This window comes from Lates calcarifer, linkage group LG10 (genome assembly GCF_001640805.2).
Source record: "Lates calcarifer isolate ASB-BC8 linkage group LG10, TLL_Latcal_v3, whole genome shotgun sequence".
NCBI lineage: Eukaryota > Metazoa > Chordata > Actinopteri > Centropomidae > Lates > Lates calcarifer.
This window is the reverse complement of record NC_066842.1, coordinates 8,656,018-8,672,664: the sequence shown is the minus strand read 5'-3', so window position 1 is coordinate 8,672,664 and position 16,647 is coordinate 8,656,018. Positions and strand designations below refer to the sequence as shown.

At 40.9% G+C, this 16,647-nt stretch overlaps 2 protein-coding genes and 1 long non-coding RNA gene across 3 annotated transcripts in view; 2 read left to right on the top strand and 1 right to left on the bottom strand.

Moving 5' to 3' along the window:
- The window catches only part of LOC108888527 (uncharacterized), a 53,539-nt gene that overhangs the window by 13,030 nt on the left and 23,862 nt on the right, over nucleotides 1-16,647 (bottom strand). The gene's annotated exons all lie outside the window — the stretch shown is intronic.
- Nucleotides 8,008-10,692, top strand: LOC108888525 (parathyroid hormone-related protein). Its single transcript, XM_018684540.2, has 3 exons — nucleotides 8,008-8,579; nucleotides 8,717-8,835; nucleotides 9,467-10,692. Exons 2-3 carry the CDS (start codon nucleotides 8,732-8,734, stop codon nucleotides 9,855-9,857), a joined length of 495 nt encoding a protein of 164 aa, XP_018540056.1. The 5' UTR covers nucleotides 8,008-8,579; nucleotides 8,717-8,731; the 3' UTR covers nucleotides 9,858-10,692.
- Nucleotides 12,389-14,140, top strand: LOC108888481 (galanin receptor 2a). The gene is made up of 2 exons (XM_018684470.2): nucleotides 12,389-12,547; nucleotides 12,956-14,140. Exon 2 carries the CDS (start codon nucleotides 12,978-12,980, stop codon nucleotides 13,899-13,901), a length of 924 nt encoding a protein of 307 aa, XP_018539986.1. The 5' UTR covers nucleotides 12,389-12,547; nucleotides 12,956-12,977; the 3' UTR covers nucleotides 13,902-14,140.

The window sequence follows — 16,647 nt, the reverse complement described above, 5'->3', positions numbered from 1 at the left end:
TGCCTAACTGTATCACCTTCAATCCTAAATGAGGAAGGCAAAACATATTAAACATCTATAGTTTAAGTTACTTTAACTCACCACTCAAATTAAATGTATGTAATTCACTTAATATTTCCCTCATAGTGGTGTTTTTTTAAGGCTATACTTGCTTGTAATATATTCTGCTAGGTTAGAGCCTTCCTATTCTCTGGTTGGCCTTGATATCCTTTCATGGTCACAGAGCTTTAAAAAGTGTACAGTGTTCTCCAGTTCTCCTGGAGAAGCAGAAAATTGAGAGGTGAAAACTGAGGCCGGGGAGCGCCGTGCCAGTCACTGTGCCCTGGTGAACACGAAGCGGGTGGCCTCGCTCTACGCAGGATAAAGCTGTCCAGAGGCTGCCTTCAGCATCCGTGTCTGTCTGCCAAGCCCTGCTAGCATGTCCCAGGGCAGGCTGGGAGGACAAGACCGCTCAACAAGGCCTCTGCATTGAGTGCAGTCCATTTAAAATAACCTATGGATAAATAAATACAGGACCTAAGTTCACTGTACAGTAATTGGTCAGGAAACCAACAGAGACAAGCTCATTTACAGTAAATGGATCAGCTTTGAGTCAGTGAAGTGCACTTGGCTCGCACCGTGCATTATAACGATTTGGAAATTTCAAGTGAAGCTTTTTTTTCAGTGTTTAAATATTCACTGAAATGTCTCATAGATAGATTTTTTTCACTGGGAAAACAATAATCAACAAGTATGTGTGTGTCAGAGCACAAGTAAATATAGAAAGATGTTAAATATAGAAACATTACAGCAAGTGCTTATATAGATGATGTAAGAGCAAATTAAGACTCACAAGGAAAACAAGTCTGACAAACTGATAATGATACTTCAGTTTCTGCATGTTAACTTTTTTTTTTTTAACTTTTCAAGGACATGCAGAAACATGTACACACAGTCTCTCTCTTCTTACACACACACACACACACACACACACAGTGGTTAGTCTGGCCAACCTTGTTGACCCACTGGCTTAGCTGTGGTTGCACGCTGGACGCAAAGCACTCATTAACGATTTGAGCCTGCTCTTCACTTGTGCAAACAAACAGACTCGGCCCGTCATTACCGTAACACCATGTGTGTGTGGTCTTCTCAATCAGACCTCTATTGATTCTTCAATTTTCGCCAAGGCAGAGGCGAAGTGAAACGGCACGTTTTGTCAAGCGAAGTAAAGACGTGGGGCACGCAGACTTGTGGCACATTTCAAAACGGTTAACACACCGGCAGACACATTTTTCATCAGCCTCAAATACTGCACAGTAGTTGTTGCAGCGGGCAGGAGTCTGTTCCACAGGCAATGCCACGGCATTACCACAAGCCACAAAACATAAAACACCACAGTAGGTTTTATGTTGCGTGTAAAATGCACATCATAACCGAGAGCGCTTACCCCTCTCCACCAGCTCCACTTTCTGCCCTCAGACAGAGCTATCTTTACATGGACGAGTAGTGCAGAGTCCCACTGTAAGCTCTGCTGTGTGTGTTGCTTGGCAGCCAGGCAGAAGTTTATGGTAATGTTTTGGGTGATAGGTCAGGGGCAGGAGGGTGGCGGCAATTGGTGGTGGCTGTGTGGTGACTGTGTGGGGTTTCAGGCCACGTCCAGCTGGCCTGGGGTCTGCCTCTGAGGTCAGGAGAATGAGAGGGGGGTATCAGACATGGGGCAGCTTGTGGTTGAGGTTTTGGGAGTGTGTGTTTGTGTGTGTGTGTGTGTGGGAGCGGGGGGTGGGGGGTGGGGTGGTAAGGAGCAAGGAGCAAGGAGCCCCTCACCACCACCCTCCCTCCTTTCCCCAGAGCCTGGAGCACAGGGCCACTGCAGAGAGGCTGGCCACAGTCAGACACCCCACCATCAACATCTGCCAAGAGAAAAATGCTAATGTGGTGGGCGCCTCATACGGCCAGGTCAAAGACTCAGGCTTTTGGACTTGTTTTTCTGCTTTTTGAATCACTCTCAATCACATCTAAGGGCATGATCAAACACACGGTTTGATCACAAGACGGACAACATTTAAGGTTTTCACTAGAAACAAGCTCTAACATTGGATAGATGAGTGTAAAAACACTCCATTTCAGATGAGAGTAGATCTGTGCCAGGCAGGAATCATTTCATCTTAGAAATACATTTTACAGGCAAAATGTCCAGTGGCAGATATTTCCTGTCTGAAAAATAATGATTTAATGTACCTGTGCTCTAGACTGAGTCTGGACAACATGCTTTTGTCCTGGCAGGACCTCCCCCGACTCACTGTCTCCAGGAGCTTGACATTTATGGTTAACATTAAAAAAAAAAAAAAAAAATCTAGTTGTAAATAAGAAATCAGCCCCAAAGCACTACCTGAGGAGGATTATCATATATCAAGCAGCAGAAACAGAAACAGACAAATCTTGCAGCTACTTTCAGATCAAATAAATGCATGACGGTGGAGGCCATGTTTGGGTAACCCTGAGCAGGAATTAGGTAATGTTCAGGATGTACGCCTCTTAAAGTGTGGAGCAATGACCCTTCTCTGACTTCCTGCCTAAACTGCCCATTGTGCATTGTGGCTGAAAACCTTCAAGTCTGCATTTACTGTTGGAAACATCTTAAAACATGTAAATCTGCATGTATGTAATACAATGGATGTGACAATGTAAAATGTACCTAACATTAAGTAATAGCAATAGTTACAGTCACAGTATCAGTGGGATCCAGGTCAGGCATCAAGGTTAGGCAACTGGACGAATATGTCGACTATTGGCAATTGGTTGAGTCAGTCTGTTTTTGGGGACGATTTCTGTCATTTGTTTGCTAATTTAATGGTCCGCCTGCTTGAGAAATCACCTTGGCAGATAATTAACCTGTAAAGCACAATTCTTGTTTCATGGATTTTTGTCAACAATCAAGCCGTCTGTAGCGGTTGCTGTCCAATGGATCAGTGCTGAAAAGCGACGTCACTTCATAAATCACATTTGGGAACTAGACCAAAAACTGTATGTGCGGTTGCACACTGTTATCATTTAACAACATCTGCTATCCACAACTGTTGATTTGGAAGCTACAAGTGGAGGCATCCTTTACGTTCAGACTCTTTTTTAAACAGTATCAGTTGTTGACAGTTGTTCAAGCAGTCTTGTGCAAATATATCAGCTTTTAGCTTTTATTTTACATTTAAATACTTGCATTCCAAACATATTTCATTTGTGAGGGGGAAAATGTGGTTTAGCCAAAAATCCATCCATTAGCTATATGCTGAACCTTTTGAGGGTCATGGGAGGGCTAGGGCCAATAACAGCTGACATTGGGCGAGAGGCAGGGGACACCCTATCACAGGGCTGAAGTATAGAGACAAACAACCACTCATTCTCAGATTCACACCTACGGGAAATTTAGAGTTTATCTAAATTGCTTTGGACTATGGGAGGAACCTGGAATGAAACCCACCGAGGCATGGGGAGGATATGCAAACCACGCAGAAAGGCCCTGGCCAAACTGTGGTACAAATCCAGAGCCTTCTTGCTGTGAGGCTACAGTCCTAACCACTGCACCACCGTGCCGTCCTGTGTTTAACCAAAAATCTTAATCTTAATAAAACCCACTTACTAGCTTTTTCCATCTCACAGTCTTTCTTGGCAGATAGAGTTTGTTCAGCCGTCATAGCCAAGTTCAGCTGCAATATCTCTGTTGTCATTATGTGACAACATATTGAAGTATTTTACAGCATGTTTTGATCTTAAGAAGTCATAGGTCTCTTTCCCCCAACAGACAACGAACAATACAGTAAGCAACACTTTACAGTGTCAGCAGGTACAAAAGCCTTGCAGTGATATGAAATAAATCACTATTTCAAAAAAAAAACAAAAAACGCAAGAATTCACAACATTTCTACTGCCGTTCAAAGGAAAATATTTACGTTTACTGTATTATAATGTGTGATTTTGCTGCGTCTGATAGTAAATTTGGAAAAAATTTCCTTAAACATGTCACTGTCGTGCGCCCAGGTTTAATGCAAACTCTTGAGGAAAGCGACACATTTTAAGCACAAATAAACCACCAATTGAAATGAAAACAGAGTGCATCAATTTAAAATTTCGTCTCCTGAGCTTTTTTAAATCAAAACGCTGCCTCAGTAGCTGAGCTGTTGAAAACAGCTGACCCAGAAGAAGGTAAAGAGGAATAAAGAGCATTCCTGGGATGACAGTTATGATTGGTAGGTGTGAATGATTAGCAGAAAACTCTTCCAACTGCCCACAATACGACATTATGAAGCATGCCTAAAATGAACGAAGTGAAACGGCCCGTACAGTAACTCACCGTTAAAAAACCATTAAGAGGGGAAAGTAATTCTGCAAAACTCATTTTTCAAGTGAGGTTTTCCAGGATAACAAACCTGAAGTTCTCATGTGAATAAATGGCCAAGAAATCAAAGCGTCATAAAGAGACCATTATCAAATACACTGTAAAACCATCTGATTCTGTTCTTTGCAGCTAAATATATGGTTACAGATGACACATGAAGTGTTTCTTGAATGTCATGCTCAACAGAAATGGTGCAGAATAAATTTTTATAAAAAGAGATATTGGATGTTTTCAGTGTACATGTCTTTACTTTTACTCTTCACTTTCTGCAATGTTCAAATTTCACTTAAAGCTGGAACAGTGTTCAGAGTTACAGGGGAGTGGTGCTGTGACACAGTAATAAAATAATAATAGAGGACACTGACCGCGTCAGAGTGTGACTTGTTGTGGGAATTAACAGTGACTTATTGGCACAGACAGAATCGTAATGTACAAGCCAAGAACACAGTGACTCCGAATGTAACGCCACAACAAAAGCAGGAACTGTTGCTGCAACTAAAGCCAGGACTTATGACATAATAGGGTGGGCCAATGTAGGGAATGGGTACAACACATCCAAAAATAGACGCTGAACTCTGAATTTAAACATGAAATGAGGGTGTTTCTCTGGATGTAGAGTGAGTATGAGCTGGCTGCTTAGAACAGGAGGGTACAAATTCTTTGAAACTTGGGTGGGTGGGTGTGTATATGGTCTGTACTGTTATGTGTGAATGTGAGGTAGGTGCAGTGTGAAAAGGATGAAAAACGGACAGGAATACTGTTCTGTGTTGAGAGTGCAATTTAGCATGAATCAAAAGCAGCTTTCCTGGCTCCCGTTCCATATGCTGCAGTCTGCCAGGAAATGGGATTTTTTTTCTTCTTTTTTTCATATTTTTTTGCAGGTAAAGTCTTAGCAGAATGGAATCAAATGAGGTATTTTTTCCCTACCGAAAGTTAAAGTGTTTGGGGCAGACTCGCTGGAAACAGAAGAAAGCTGAGTTTTTTTGGAGACAGCAGGGGGGTCTGCCATATATTTGTCCCAGCCCTAAACCCCCTTCTGGACCCCTTGCTGAATTGAATCATGACTGCTTGTAAAATACTGAACCCTCTATTAAGTAATTTACCACCAACTGCTCTACAGTCTAGCCTGAAGTGATTCTACTAATCATCACCGCTCACAGAAATAATTTACAAGTTTTATTTATGAGAAGAAATGCAAGTTATTCCATCCAGTAAAACAGTGCAAGTAGGTACAGTAACCACAGAGATGACTCAGGATTTTGAATGGACTGTATTCATCTTAATCATCACGCCAACAATTTCAACAATGAATACCTAAAAATAGACACCTAAAACAAAAGATATGCTAGATTTTAATCACTGGTACAGTAGGTGGGAGGACAGTAGGTGACACTTTCTTCTACCATGTAATATCAAGGTTTCTACAGATGATCAAAAAATATAAATGATCACAAAGAAAAAATTGAGCAATAAAAGAGATTCAAATATTTCAAAAAAACCAAAATAATATTAAATGGTAAAAAAAGAGACAAGACTGCAGCCATGCTAGCATCCCTGTGACACTGTACTTCAGCATGCTAACATGGTCACAACATGCTGATATTTGGAGCATTTAATGTTTGCTATGTTCACCATTTTAGCATTAAACACAAAGCTTAGCTGAGACTGAGGAGAATGTCATTAGTGTTACAGGTATTTGGTCGTCATACACTATGTTTGACAAATTATAATTCTGACCTGATGATGGTGCTTAATGTAAAGTCAGGGGAAAACCAGAATGGTTATAATTAATTCTGAGAGTTTGTACAGTCCATCCAATGTTGTTAAGCTGTATATTGAGTGGTGGACTGAAAAAAATCATGAGAGATGACATTAAAATATGAAGTATAATAAAGAGGATACTGGCAGTTTGTGCAGAGGCAGAATTTATACACAAATACTCTCACTTTATCAACACAGGCTGCTCCATTGTTTTTTCAATTGAGGGGTCATGACCCAGAATATATCACAGGAACATTTAACTGGGTTGAGAACAATCTGCTGCCAAACCTAAACTGACTCTAACCACAACTGAGGGACTAAAAATCCCACAAACCCTGAGTACACATACAATAATATCAATTTTCATGTTAACTGTTATCTTTCATTCGAGTCCAATTACATTTTATGCACAGGTCACTTTGAACAAGCTCATTCAACTCACTCTTTATGTTGAGGACAGACTTACAAATGCAGAGTTCAGGGTCTTCACTTCAAGGAAAATGTATAAGATCAAACACTGACTGAGTCTTACATAAGACCAATTTTGCTGTGTGGCTCTGTGAATGACAGTGTCGATTGGCTGGGCAACCACTTTGGTCTAGACTGAAATATCTCAACAACTGTTGGATGGATTACCACAAACTTCTGTACAAATATTCGAGGTCTCCAGCAGATAAATCCCACCGACTTTGGCGATTCTCTGATTTTTCCTATTGCACCAGCATAAGTTTGAAATTTGTGGTTTTGAGAGAAATGTTTAGACAACTACTGGATTGATAGCCATGAAATTTTCTAAAGACATTCATGTCCCTCAGGATGAACTGTGATAACTTTGGTAATGCCAGAAAATTTCCATCTAGCACCATGACCAGATCCAAATTTAAATTTGTCCAGCACTTTGGTATCTTGTATCTGATGTTTAGTGCTAATTACAAATTTTTGACCATATTGACCAGGATGGTGCATATGGTAAACATTATGCTTGTTCAATATCAGTGTGTTAGCATCAAAGCACTGCTGTACCGCAGTATAGCCTCTTAGTCTTTTTTTTTCTCATCTTCACATGTAACATTATATTAAAAAGGAGACAAATCAATTGATTACCAAACATATGAAAGTGTCATCACAACTTATTTACTGGTAATAATGAATAAGTCCTGCATGTCCAACTGCAACTACACATTATGACAGAAAAAAATATTCATTTTCTAAACTAGTGAATAAATACATGAATAAAATCACCATCCCTTGTTGCAAATACTACTACACTTGGGTATGTAACATTATGTCAGTCAAACATGTATTTATTACGTTTACAGGAAAATTACGAATGTGGCTGAATACTTAAGATTGGGTTCAGTGCCTAAACATACACGGTGAACCTGGGATTGTCTACAGCTGCCTCAATGCAAAGCTCTCCACTTTCCTTATTAGCTAAATATCAGAGATACCTCAGAGCCCACTGTAACCATTCAGTGGTGAGCTGGTTTGCTGAGGTGGAGTGGAGGTGAATTGAAAGGTCTGCAGTGAGAGGCTGTGGGTTAGGTTTCTCTGAGGTTATGGTCATTCTCCCCTGGGAAAGTGGTTAGGTCTGGCTGTTTACTTTGGAGTAACCCTGCCCCTCCCCTTATACTGTACACTCTCCGCTTGGTAACCCATGATTACCTCCATTGGTGCACACCTGTCATTTCTGACCTCCTTATGATGGAGTTATTCAGAGACTTGAGGTAGAAACTGCTGGTAAAATCATTCAAAACTGATTAAAAATTGAATTTTTTCCAAACTCATGTTAAGTATACTCTTTGTTATATGTGGATTTGGATGCTGCATGGGCGCCACCTTCTTGTCACAGCAGGTGTGTGTGAAGGGTTGGGAGGAGGGAGTGAGGCGAGGGGCTGGGAGGTTGGGGAGGGTGTTAGGACTGGACTTAATGGGTAAAGGCTAAGGTAGTTCCTGCATCTTCACCCAAAGAGGAGTCTGACTTTCTCTCTGTGCCTCTCTCAGACAGACTCACACAGGCTCGCTCACAGTGCTGGACTGAAAAACCGCTCTCAGCTCTTGCTCTCGCTCTCGTTCTGGCCACCGGAGAAGATGCTTCGGCTTTACTCTTCATGAGATTCCTGCAGGACTGAGTGGAGTGGCAGCTCTGCAGCTGATGGGCTGCTGCTGCTCTTTCTATCTTTATCACTCTTTTAATTGGGACGCTGGGGAGAAATAAATAGCTCAACACACACTGTTGGGAGGCAAATGAATGGAGCAGACTGACGGGGGATTTCCCCAGGCTGCCTTTACACCAATGGATCTGGACACAAGTTTTGAACTGGCCAAGTCGTGTTTGGCAGAATAATTTTTCTTATTGCTTTGTATATAAATTTTTGCAACAAGATCATCTCTAAAGAACTTGCAGACTGACCTTTTTGTGGATTTTCACAGTTAAATTTCACATCATGTAAGTCCAAGTTTCTTCTTAACTTTAATAAAATATAATGCCACTCAGCAGCTGTCATTTTTCTGCTAGTGACAAACAATTAAATAGCATAAACAAAGCTTTGAAGTGACTGATATAATATGTCCTGTGTTCTTCAGATTTTTGGCTAAAGGATGTGCTCTATAGTCATGCTTCATCAGTGGAGTCTGGCTGTGTTCTTGCTGTGCTCCCCAGTGGCTCTTGATGGGAGACCAGTTGATGCACTTAGCAGCAGAACGTGAGTTATTGTTTTACATTAACTTTTAAAAGCACAGAAAAATAATTTAATGTTATGCGGTGTGGAACTTAAAAATAAGTTAATAAATAAACATGATGAAGTAAAAATATTGCTGTTTCCTCATTTAGAAAACACAGCTGCAGTTTACCTGTGCAGATTAAGGCAAGGCACAGGAGGTTTTCTCTGTTTCAGCTCAGGCTTTTTTGGGGTCTTGAGCTCAGACCAGTGAAAGCTCTCAGAAACTTGTTTATGCTGCCACCTACTGTACTGATGTTTCATGGAGCCTGACCTTCAATTTCAGCTGCCAAAACTTTTAAATCTGTTCCACACATAAACGCAACCCAACAGTATAATATGAAATTACATTAAGGGACAAAATGAAAAAAATGATGATGAAGTTTTGTTGCGGCTAACTCAGGGATGAGAGATTTGTTTGATTGCTTCACTGGCAATCTAAGGCAGGCAGAATCAGACAGAACAACAGATATTAAAACAGATTTCTAACAGAGTAGAGGTGCTCTCATCATGATGCTGTCTTAGGATGGTTGCATCTAATCTCAAAAGAAGCTTTTACTCCACTTTCTGTTTTCAGATCTGACTCATGTTGATCTGACTCTGTTTTTTGTTTAAGGAGGAGGTCAGTGAGCCACGCCCAGCTGATGCATGACAAGGGCCGCTCCCTGCAGGAGTACAAGCGTCGCATGTGGCTGCAGGAGTTGCTGGAGGAGGTGCACACAGCTGATGAGCGAGCGCTACCTGAGCAGAGCAGGACCCAAAGCCAAACCTTCAGTGGGAATGCTCTACACCAGAAGCCCCCAGGGGCCACCAAAAACCTCCCTGACAGGTTCAGGCTAGACAGAGAGGGGCCTAACCTGCCGCAGGAGACCAACAAGGCTCTTGCTTATAAGGACCAGCCACTGAAAGTGGCAACCAAGAGGAAGAAAAAGGTGAGGCTAGGCCGGCGTAGAGAGAATGACAAGAAGAGGAGGCGGGCACGGTCTGTCACAACAAAGGAGCCATGAAGGATGCAGTATCCTGGCTGAGAGACTCCCAGTAGCCTTTATATGGTACTGCACCAAGACACAGCTCTAGCTAGACTGAGGTCTGACAGACTTGAACTGATGAGGACTCAGTCACAGTCATAGATGCCGCAGGGCTGTGTGCTTGTATGATAATATTTTGCTATGTGTGTATTGTTGTGTTTTAAAACAATCTCATACTTCCTGGAGTTTCATCATAACATATTCTTAGGTCCATATTTATTTGGAAAATCTTAACGCCTCTGTAACCCTGATTCAATTCAAAGCAATGCATATGTTATCATCTCTGAACAGTGTGCACAAGTAGAGCATAGGAGGAAGTATTTATTGCCTGAATATAATGTAACCACAAAAAAATTGGGATGCTGAGTGGTCTTATTTTTGTTTGGCTCTGTTTGTGTTGAATATCGTGGACTTACAGTTACAAACTGTTCAATGAATACATCAGTTCGACTGTTCTGCCATAATTTATTTCACTTTGAAAGTGTATATTTATTTTGTGAATGTATCATGGTGCTGCTGACTAAATTCCATAATGCACTTTAGTACATCCTGTAAATGTTCTTTTGTGGTTGAGTTTTGATGTTTCTTTTTGATGGTCCTGCTTTCCTTTCCCCACCATAGCTCCCTCATGGAATTGTAACTTATTGGATGCTTTGTCAAACCCACTCTCATCATTTTACATTATAGTTTATTTTTTATAGAACAAGCCCGAGTCAGGGGCTGTCAGACTCATTTATTGTTCTTCACTTGCACTGAGAACATACTGTACACGTTTCCAGTTACTCAAACATTAAAAATGTAGCCATTAGAAATATTTTTGCTTCACGGTGTCTTTGTTCACCAGTTATATCTAACTAAATTGTGCCATTTACACCATGAAGCTCAGCTGGTAAAGAGGATCAGTCATGAAGGGTAAGGCTTGATGTATTGACCAAAAGCATCTGTCAAATCAATGTAATGTTGTAATTCATATTTAATGACAAGTCGAAAACTTGTTTGTCCCATGAGTGGATACATACATATTTTGAGCACTGGTGGCCTCAGGTGTAACTGAGCATCTCAGCCAAAACAGTAGTTTGGTAAAACACGAAATACTAGTTGTCCATTAGTAGACAGAGTAATAGAGTGATTGCAAAGAAGCCTGAGGTTGATTTGGCGGGGACTAGTGTTAAAATTATCAATCATTTTCACTTTTGCAAATCTGTGAATTATTTTCTCAATTAATCAGTTATTTGTAAATAAATAAAGAAAAATGCAGATGACAGTTTCCGAGAGCCTAAAGTGACTTCAAATTGCTTGTTTTGACCAGTGAACAGTCCAAAACCAAAACATATTCGGTTTACTATCAAAACACAAAAAAAGAAGCAAGTCCTCACATTTGAGAAGCCAGAATCAATTTTTTTGTTGCTCATCTGATCGATAAGTCAATAAATTAGAGCTTTATTTTGCATAAAGTTATATGCTACAAAGAAATACAACAACAGTGACTACAGAGCAGATTCATCTGCAACATAAAGACTTTAGTTGGAGGAGGGGGAGGCTTATATGGCTACTACCCACCTCTTCATGAAGAATCAAAACGGCTAAACATGGAAGAGGGTAGAAAAAGGGCAACGGTGATGTAATGACCTCCTTTCAGTTTTTGTGGTGTTGGTTTGTATATCTTATGATAAACTTTGACATTACTATAGAGAAAGGGTTTTTTCTGCTGAAAAATTTTTTGGTAAAATATGCTTTTACAATTTAGGTTAAAGTGATAGATTGAAACAAACAAAAAACATCTATGTTTTTGTTGACTTTTCAGCATGAGCAGAGCACAGTGAAGCTGTTAATGTCCCACTTGAGAACATGTGGCATTTTTAACAGCTGCTGACTGAAAGGCACAGACACTGGTAATGGAGGGGATAGCAAATGCATCAGCGTCAGCTATATCCTGTGCTAAGAGCAGCAGTGTACACCGTGGGCCATTAGCTGACACAGAGTCATAAATGCTGTGGAAAGCCTGATAAAGCTGCCGTCAGGAGCCTGCAGCTCACACCGAGGAAATCAATCAAACAATGGAGAGAGACATTAATATCTCCAGAGAGGAGGAGGAACACAGAACGTAATCAATGAACTGGACTTTTTTCTCTGGAGGGTAACCATCTTAAAGTGGTTGATTTTCAAACATACTTTATACAGTATAAATGAAATCCCAAAAACCATCTCCACAGAGAGAGAGGGAGGTTTACAGGTCACAAAAAGTCAGTACAACAGTAACACAGCATCAGCCAGTGAGTCACAAAAAGACATAGATATAATGTAGACAAACAAGTTAGATTGACATGTTCAAAGTTTAAAATGTCAGATTTAGCTCAAAAACTAAACAAAACAATAATAACAAACCAGGAATGTATGATCTGTCACTGATTTCTCAGCAGCTGGTCAGAGGCTGTTTTCTCTTTAAACCCAGTCAACCAGAATCAATTGACCCAAGTGATGTTTGCCTTTCTTCCCTTCACATTCAGCAATCACACTTGGTAATGAGTCCTGAGAAGCTGCCACCTCTCTGTTCTCCAGTCCAGTTTAACAGGATGGACACCAGTAAGAGAGAATACTCCAGTTTACTTTATGAGGACAGCTCACTTACAAACATGAGATAGAAGATACTGCTTTGAGGGAGGACAATGGTGAGTTTGTCAAAATGATGGCACCATTTTGAAATGCTATGAACTGTATAGAACAATACAGCAAAAAGCAGCTGTCAGCTATGTCGCACACAGATGGCATATTGTTGTTATTTAAAAACTGTGTGGCTTATATTTTGGTGAGCTTGTGTTTTAACATTTAGCAGTTTGAAATATGACTTTCCTCTTTCACCAGGAGTAACGATTATGTTTACTGTTGATTATTCTGCTGATTATTTTCTCAATTTATCATTTTTTTCTCATAATATTTGTTGTCTCCAAATATTTTCTTTTGTCTGACTAACAATCCACAGCCCGAAGAAAGTTTACTGTCAAATATGTCAAAGAAAAGCGAACAACTGATTACATCCATAATGAGAATGATGAATAATTTTTTCTTTCATTTAAAAGGTGATGTCAAGCCAGTGATAATATGGCTGTTCCCAACACCTATGGGCTGATCTTCGCCTGTACCTGTGGAGTGATTCTGGGCATTGGGCTTGGTGCCAACCTGCTGGTCTTCTCTCTGTTTGCCAAGTACAACACGTTGCGTAAGAACCGCCTCGACATCCTCTTACTCAGCATGACTCTGGCCGACTTCCTTACCCTCCTGCTCATCCCCTTCACCCTGCACTCTGCCGTCAGCAACTCCTGGCCTCTGGGCGACACCTCTTGCAAGGTGTACCAGTTCCTGCTGGCCTTCAGCTTGGCAGCCAGCACCTATTCGCTCTGTGCTGTGTCCATGACCCGCGCCATGATCATAACCAACCCGTACCAGCCGCCTACCATGGACCTGGTCATCCTCATGTTCGTCCTGGTCTGGGCCCTCAGCTTCTTCATCAGTCTGCCACTGCGAATGTTTGCCACCAAAGAGAGTGTGGGCCTGAGTCTGGCAAACTTCACCTTCTGCCTTCCAACCATTCATGAGCACCACTACCAAGTGGTCCTGAGCCAGTTTGTACTTTACTACTTTGTTCCAATGCTGGTCATCGCCTTCAACTACGTCCGTCTGGCTCTTTTCCTCCACAAGAGCCCCATCATGTCAGTGTCCAGTGCCAGGAACACCCGCCGAGCCTCCGTCATGGTGTTTTTGGCCGCCGCTACCTTCTCTGTGTGCTGGCTGCCTGGTTATGTGCTGGAGCTGTGTGTGTACCTGGGGCTGTATCACCACGGACAGGCCTGGGAGATGTTCTACTTTATCTGTACCGTGCTCCAGTACCTGCACCCCTGTGTCAACCCTGTGCTCTATGTGCTGCTGTCTAAGCGCTACCGCCACAGGAGGGCAGCCTGGCTCTTCAGCTGTAACAGGAACAGAGTGCAGCCGCAGGTCATCAGCGTCACCACAGACAGCTTTTAAATTGAGTCTGTGACAGTCAGGGAGACTTTTTTAAATATTGGTTTGTACAAATCAGCTTCTGTGAGCAATGAAATGGATGTTTTTTGTGATTACTTTCAGATTTCCTGTCCATTTATGAGGTATAAGTGTGCTTGACTACAATCAAATTTTCTCAAGAGATCCACTACCTATTGCAAAAATTTCTATCTGTAATTATTTTTGAGGTAAACTATATAAGCCCCCTGTAATGCAGAACTAAAAATAATATGATGATCACCTTGTAAATGCAGTGGTTTTCTGTCTTTTTAAATGTAATTAGAAGCTTGATTCAATTTCAGGGTACACTCATAAAATTCACACTAAATTTGCATGAAGTCTTATTGCTTAGCTTTTTTTCCTGCACATTTCTGTCACTTAGATTTTAGTTTTACATGCCTGGAAAATAATAACAAGCCTCATGAAGCATTTTGTGTTAGTATTTATAGGCCTCTTGTACCAATTCTGTCACAGGATAATTTCTTCAATTCTTACACCATCATTACAGACATTTTTCTAAAGATGTTTTGAGTCTTCTGTGACAGTTCTAGTTTAATAACTTAATCTTTGTTTACTGAGAAAAACATGATTATTTTAATAAAATAACTTGCTAAAAATTATTTAAAGTAAGAGTGTAATGACACTAAATATTCCTGTTATACCAAGACACTGGGATATTTTGTTTTATTTTTTATTTTTGGTGTTGGTAAGTTGTGTTTTCCCTTTGTGATGTGTTCATATTTACACACTACGTGAAGTTCTGGTGAGTAGGCACTGTCAGCAGTCAGTTTGTCTCTTCACCAGTGTTGTCGAGACATAATCCTGGACATTTACTCTACAGGACAGGATAGCAGGTCTATCTAACATTCTGGTAATTTACTTTAATAAAGACATGGGCCTACTGACATATTCTTACTCCTGAGCAAAGCTGGTCTCTGTTTCCTTCGACAGCAGGTGCAGCACCCATCAAATTCTTAAGTCTTTAAGCTTTAAAAAAAAAAAAAAAAACAACTGCTCATGTAACAAATAAAGGTTCACATTCTTCCAAGATCCAACAAATCACTCAGTAACTTTTGCTGCCTTGGCAGATGATTAGCCATAAAATTTGAGCTATAAGATCCACTAGTATTACACCACATAGCTAGTAATGAAAAACCACAGGGTAAGCTGCAGCCTTCCACCTTAATTGAGCCATCAGAGGAGACGTCTCAGTAACTGAGCCAAAATATGACACCGGATGGAATGACAAGATTCTGATCTCCAACAGAAAGATTACTACTATTTCAGTGCATTACTACAAGTTATATGTTATATATACATAGTGTTCAAATTGTTAAATATCTACTACAAAAGTGGATACTGGACTAGTCAGTTTTGTTGTGATTATAATTCTGCCTGGAAAGCAACAAATTCAAACTTGATTATATGTGTAGTATGAGTAATTCCCTCCCCACTTCATTACTTAATCAGCTCAACAATCAATTATTTTCTTAATTATTCAATTTATTTATTTAACCCATTATGACCGATAGTTGGAGATTTTCTGTTGACTGATAATCAACAAACTGTTCCTGCTTTACCCAGTATGCCATCATCCAGTTGTTCACAAGCTTATTACACAATCAAACATTAGAAACCCCCCAGAAATTAAAGGCTCATAACCAACAGTAAGAGATTTAGGGATGACTGCTCCTTTAAAAATTAGCCTAATCCCCCAGGAGCTGTTGGCCGTCCGCTGGGTGGATCAGCAGTAACACCACCAACTTCATGCCATTCTTTGCTCACTACAGCACACACACCAGTTAAAAGCGCACACCTGTGTTCCCACTTTTTTTTTCTAAGGCAGCTACAGGCCTAAAGTTTGAAGTGGTGAGGTGTAAGCATGGGGGTGGTGGGGAGCAGGTGTGAAGTTATACAGAAAGCAAAGGGATTGGGAAAGGGAATAACAAGGCTGACTGAGTTCTGGCGGCCTTTGCAGTAATAGGAGACAACCTGCCCCTCCCTCTGTCAGCTCGCCCCCTGACTTTTGGCCTTCTCCTGAGTGTACAGCAAGGGCAGCTGGCCTGACTTGTACAGAGTGGTCATCTGCAGCCCATCAGCATGTCGGATATGGTGAAGCAATAAAGAACACGTGCTCAGCCTCTTCTAGCCTTCAAGTAAAACTACTGAATGCACTGCAAAATCTGAACAAAGCAAAATAATCCAGAAAAAAAGCAGATATTAGGCTCATAACTGCTGTAAATTTCTCTGTTAAATGCACTCAATATAAGTTTTGACAATATGTCCAGAGTTTAGTTTTCATCCTCACTAACCCTGGCTGTAGATCTTTGTTGCTATGTTTTTTAGGGGCTGTGCAGTGTTAATCATGAGCTTGTTATCAGCCAAGTATTGGTAGATGCTCAACATCCTTGGACTTTCGCTTGTCATCATTAGCACCTCTGCTGCCATCCTAGGCTCCCTAATGGTTGACAATGCACCTGCCGGGAGGACACCAATTCGACTCACAAAACGTCAGCTGACAACTTGTTAGACTTTTTTAGCTGCCTCACAGTACACACACAGAGCATTGCAGGAGCAACAGTGTGACAATCTGTAAACTTTACCGTCTTGTCTTAATGACCAAACCACAAAACTAACTGCTGCAGCTCCTATGTTATGAAAATGCAATTCTGTAACTCTGCAGACGGCTTTCAATTTGAAACAACAGTTACTGGAAGTGGAAACAATGGTG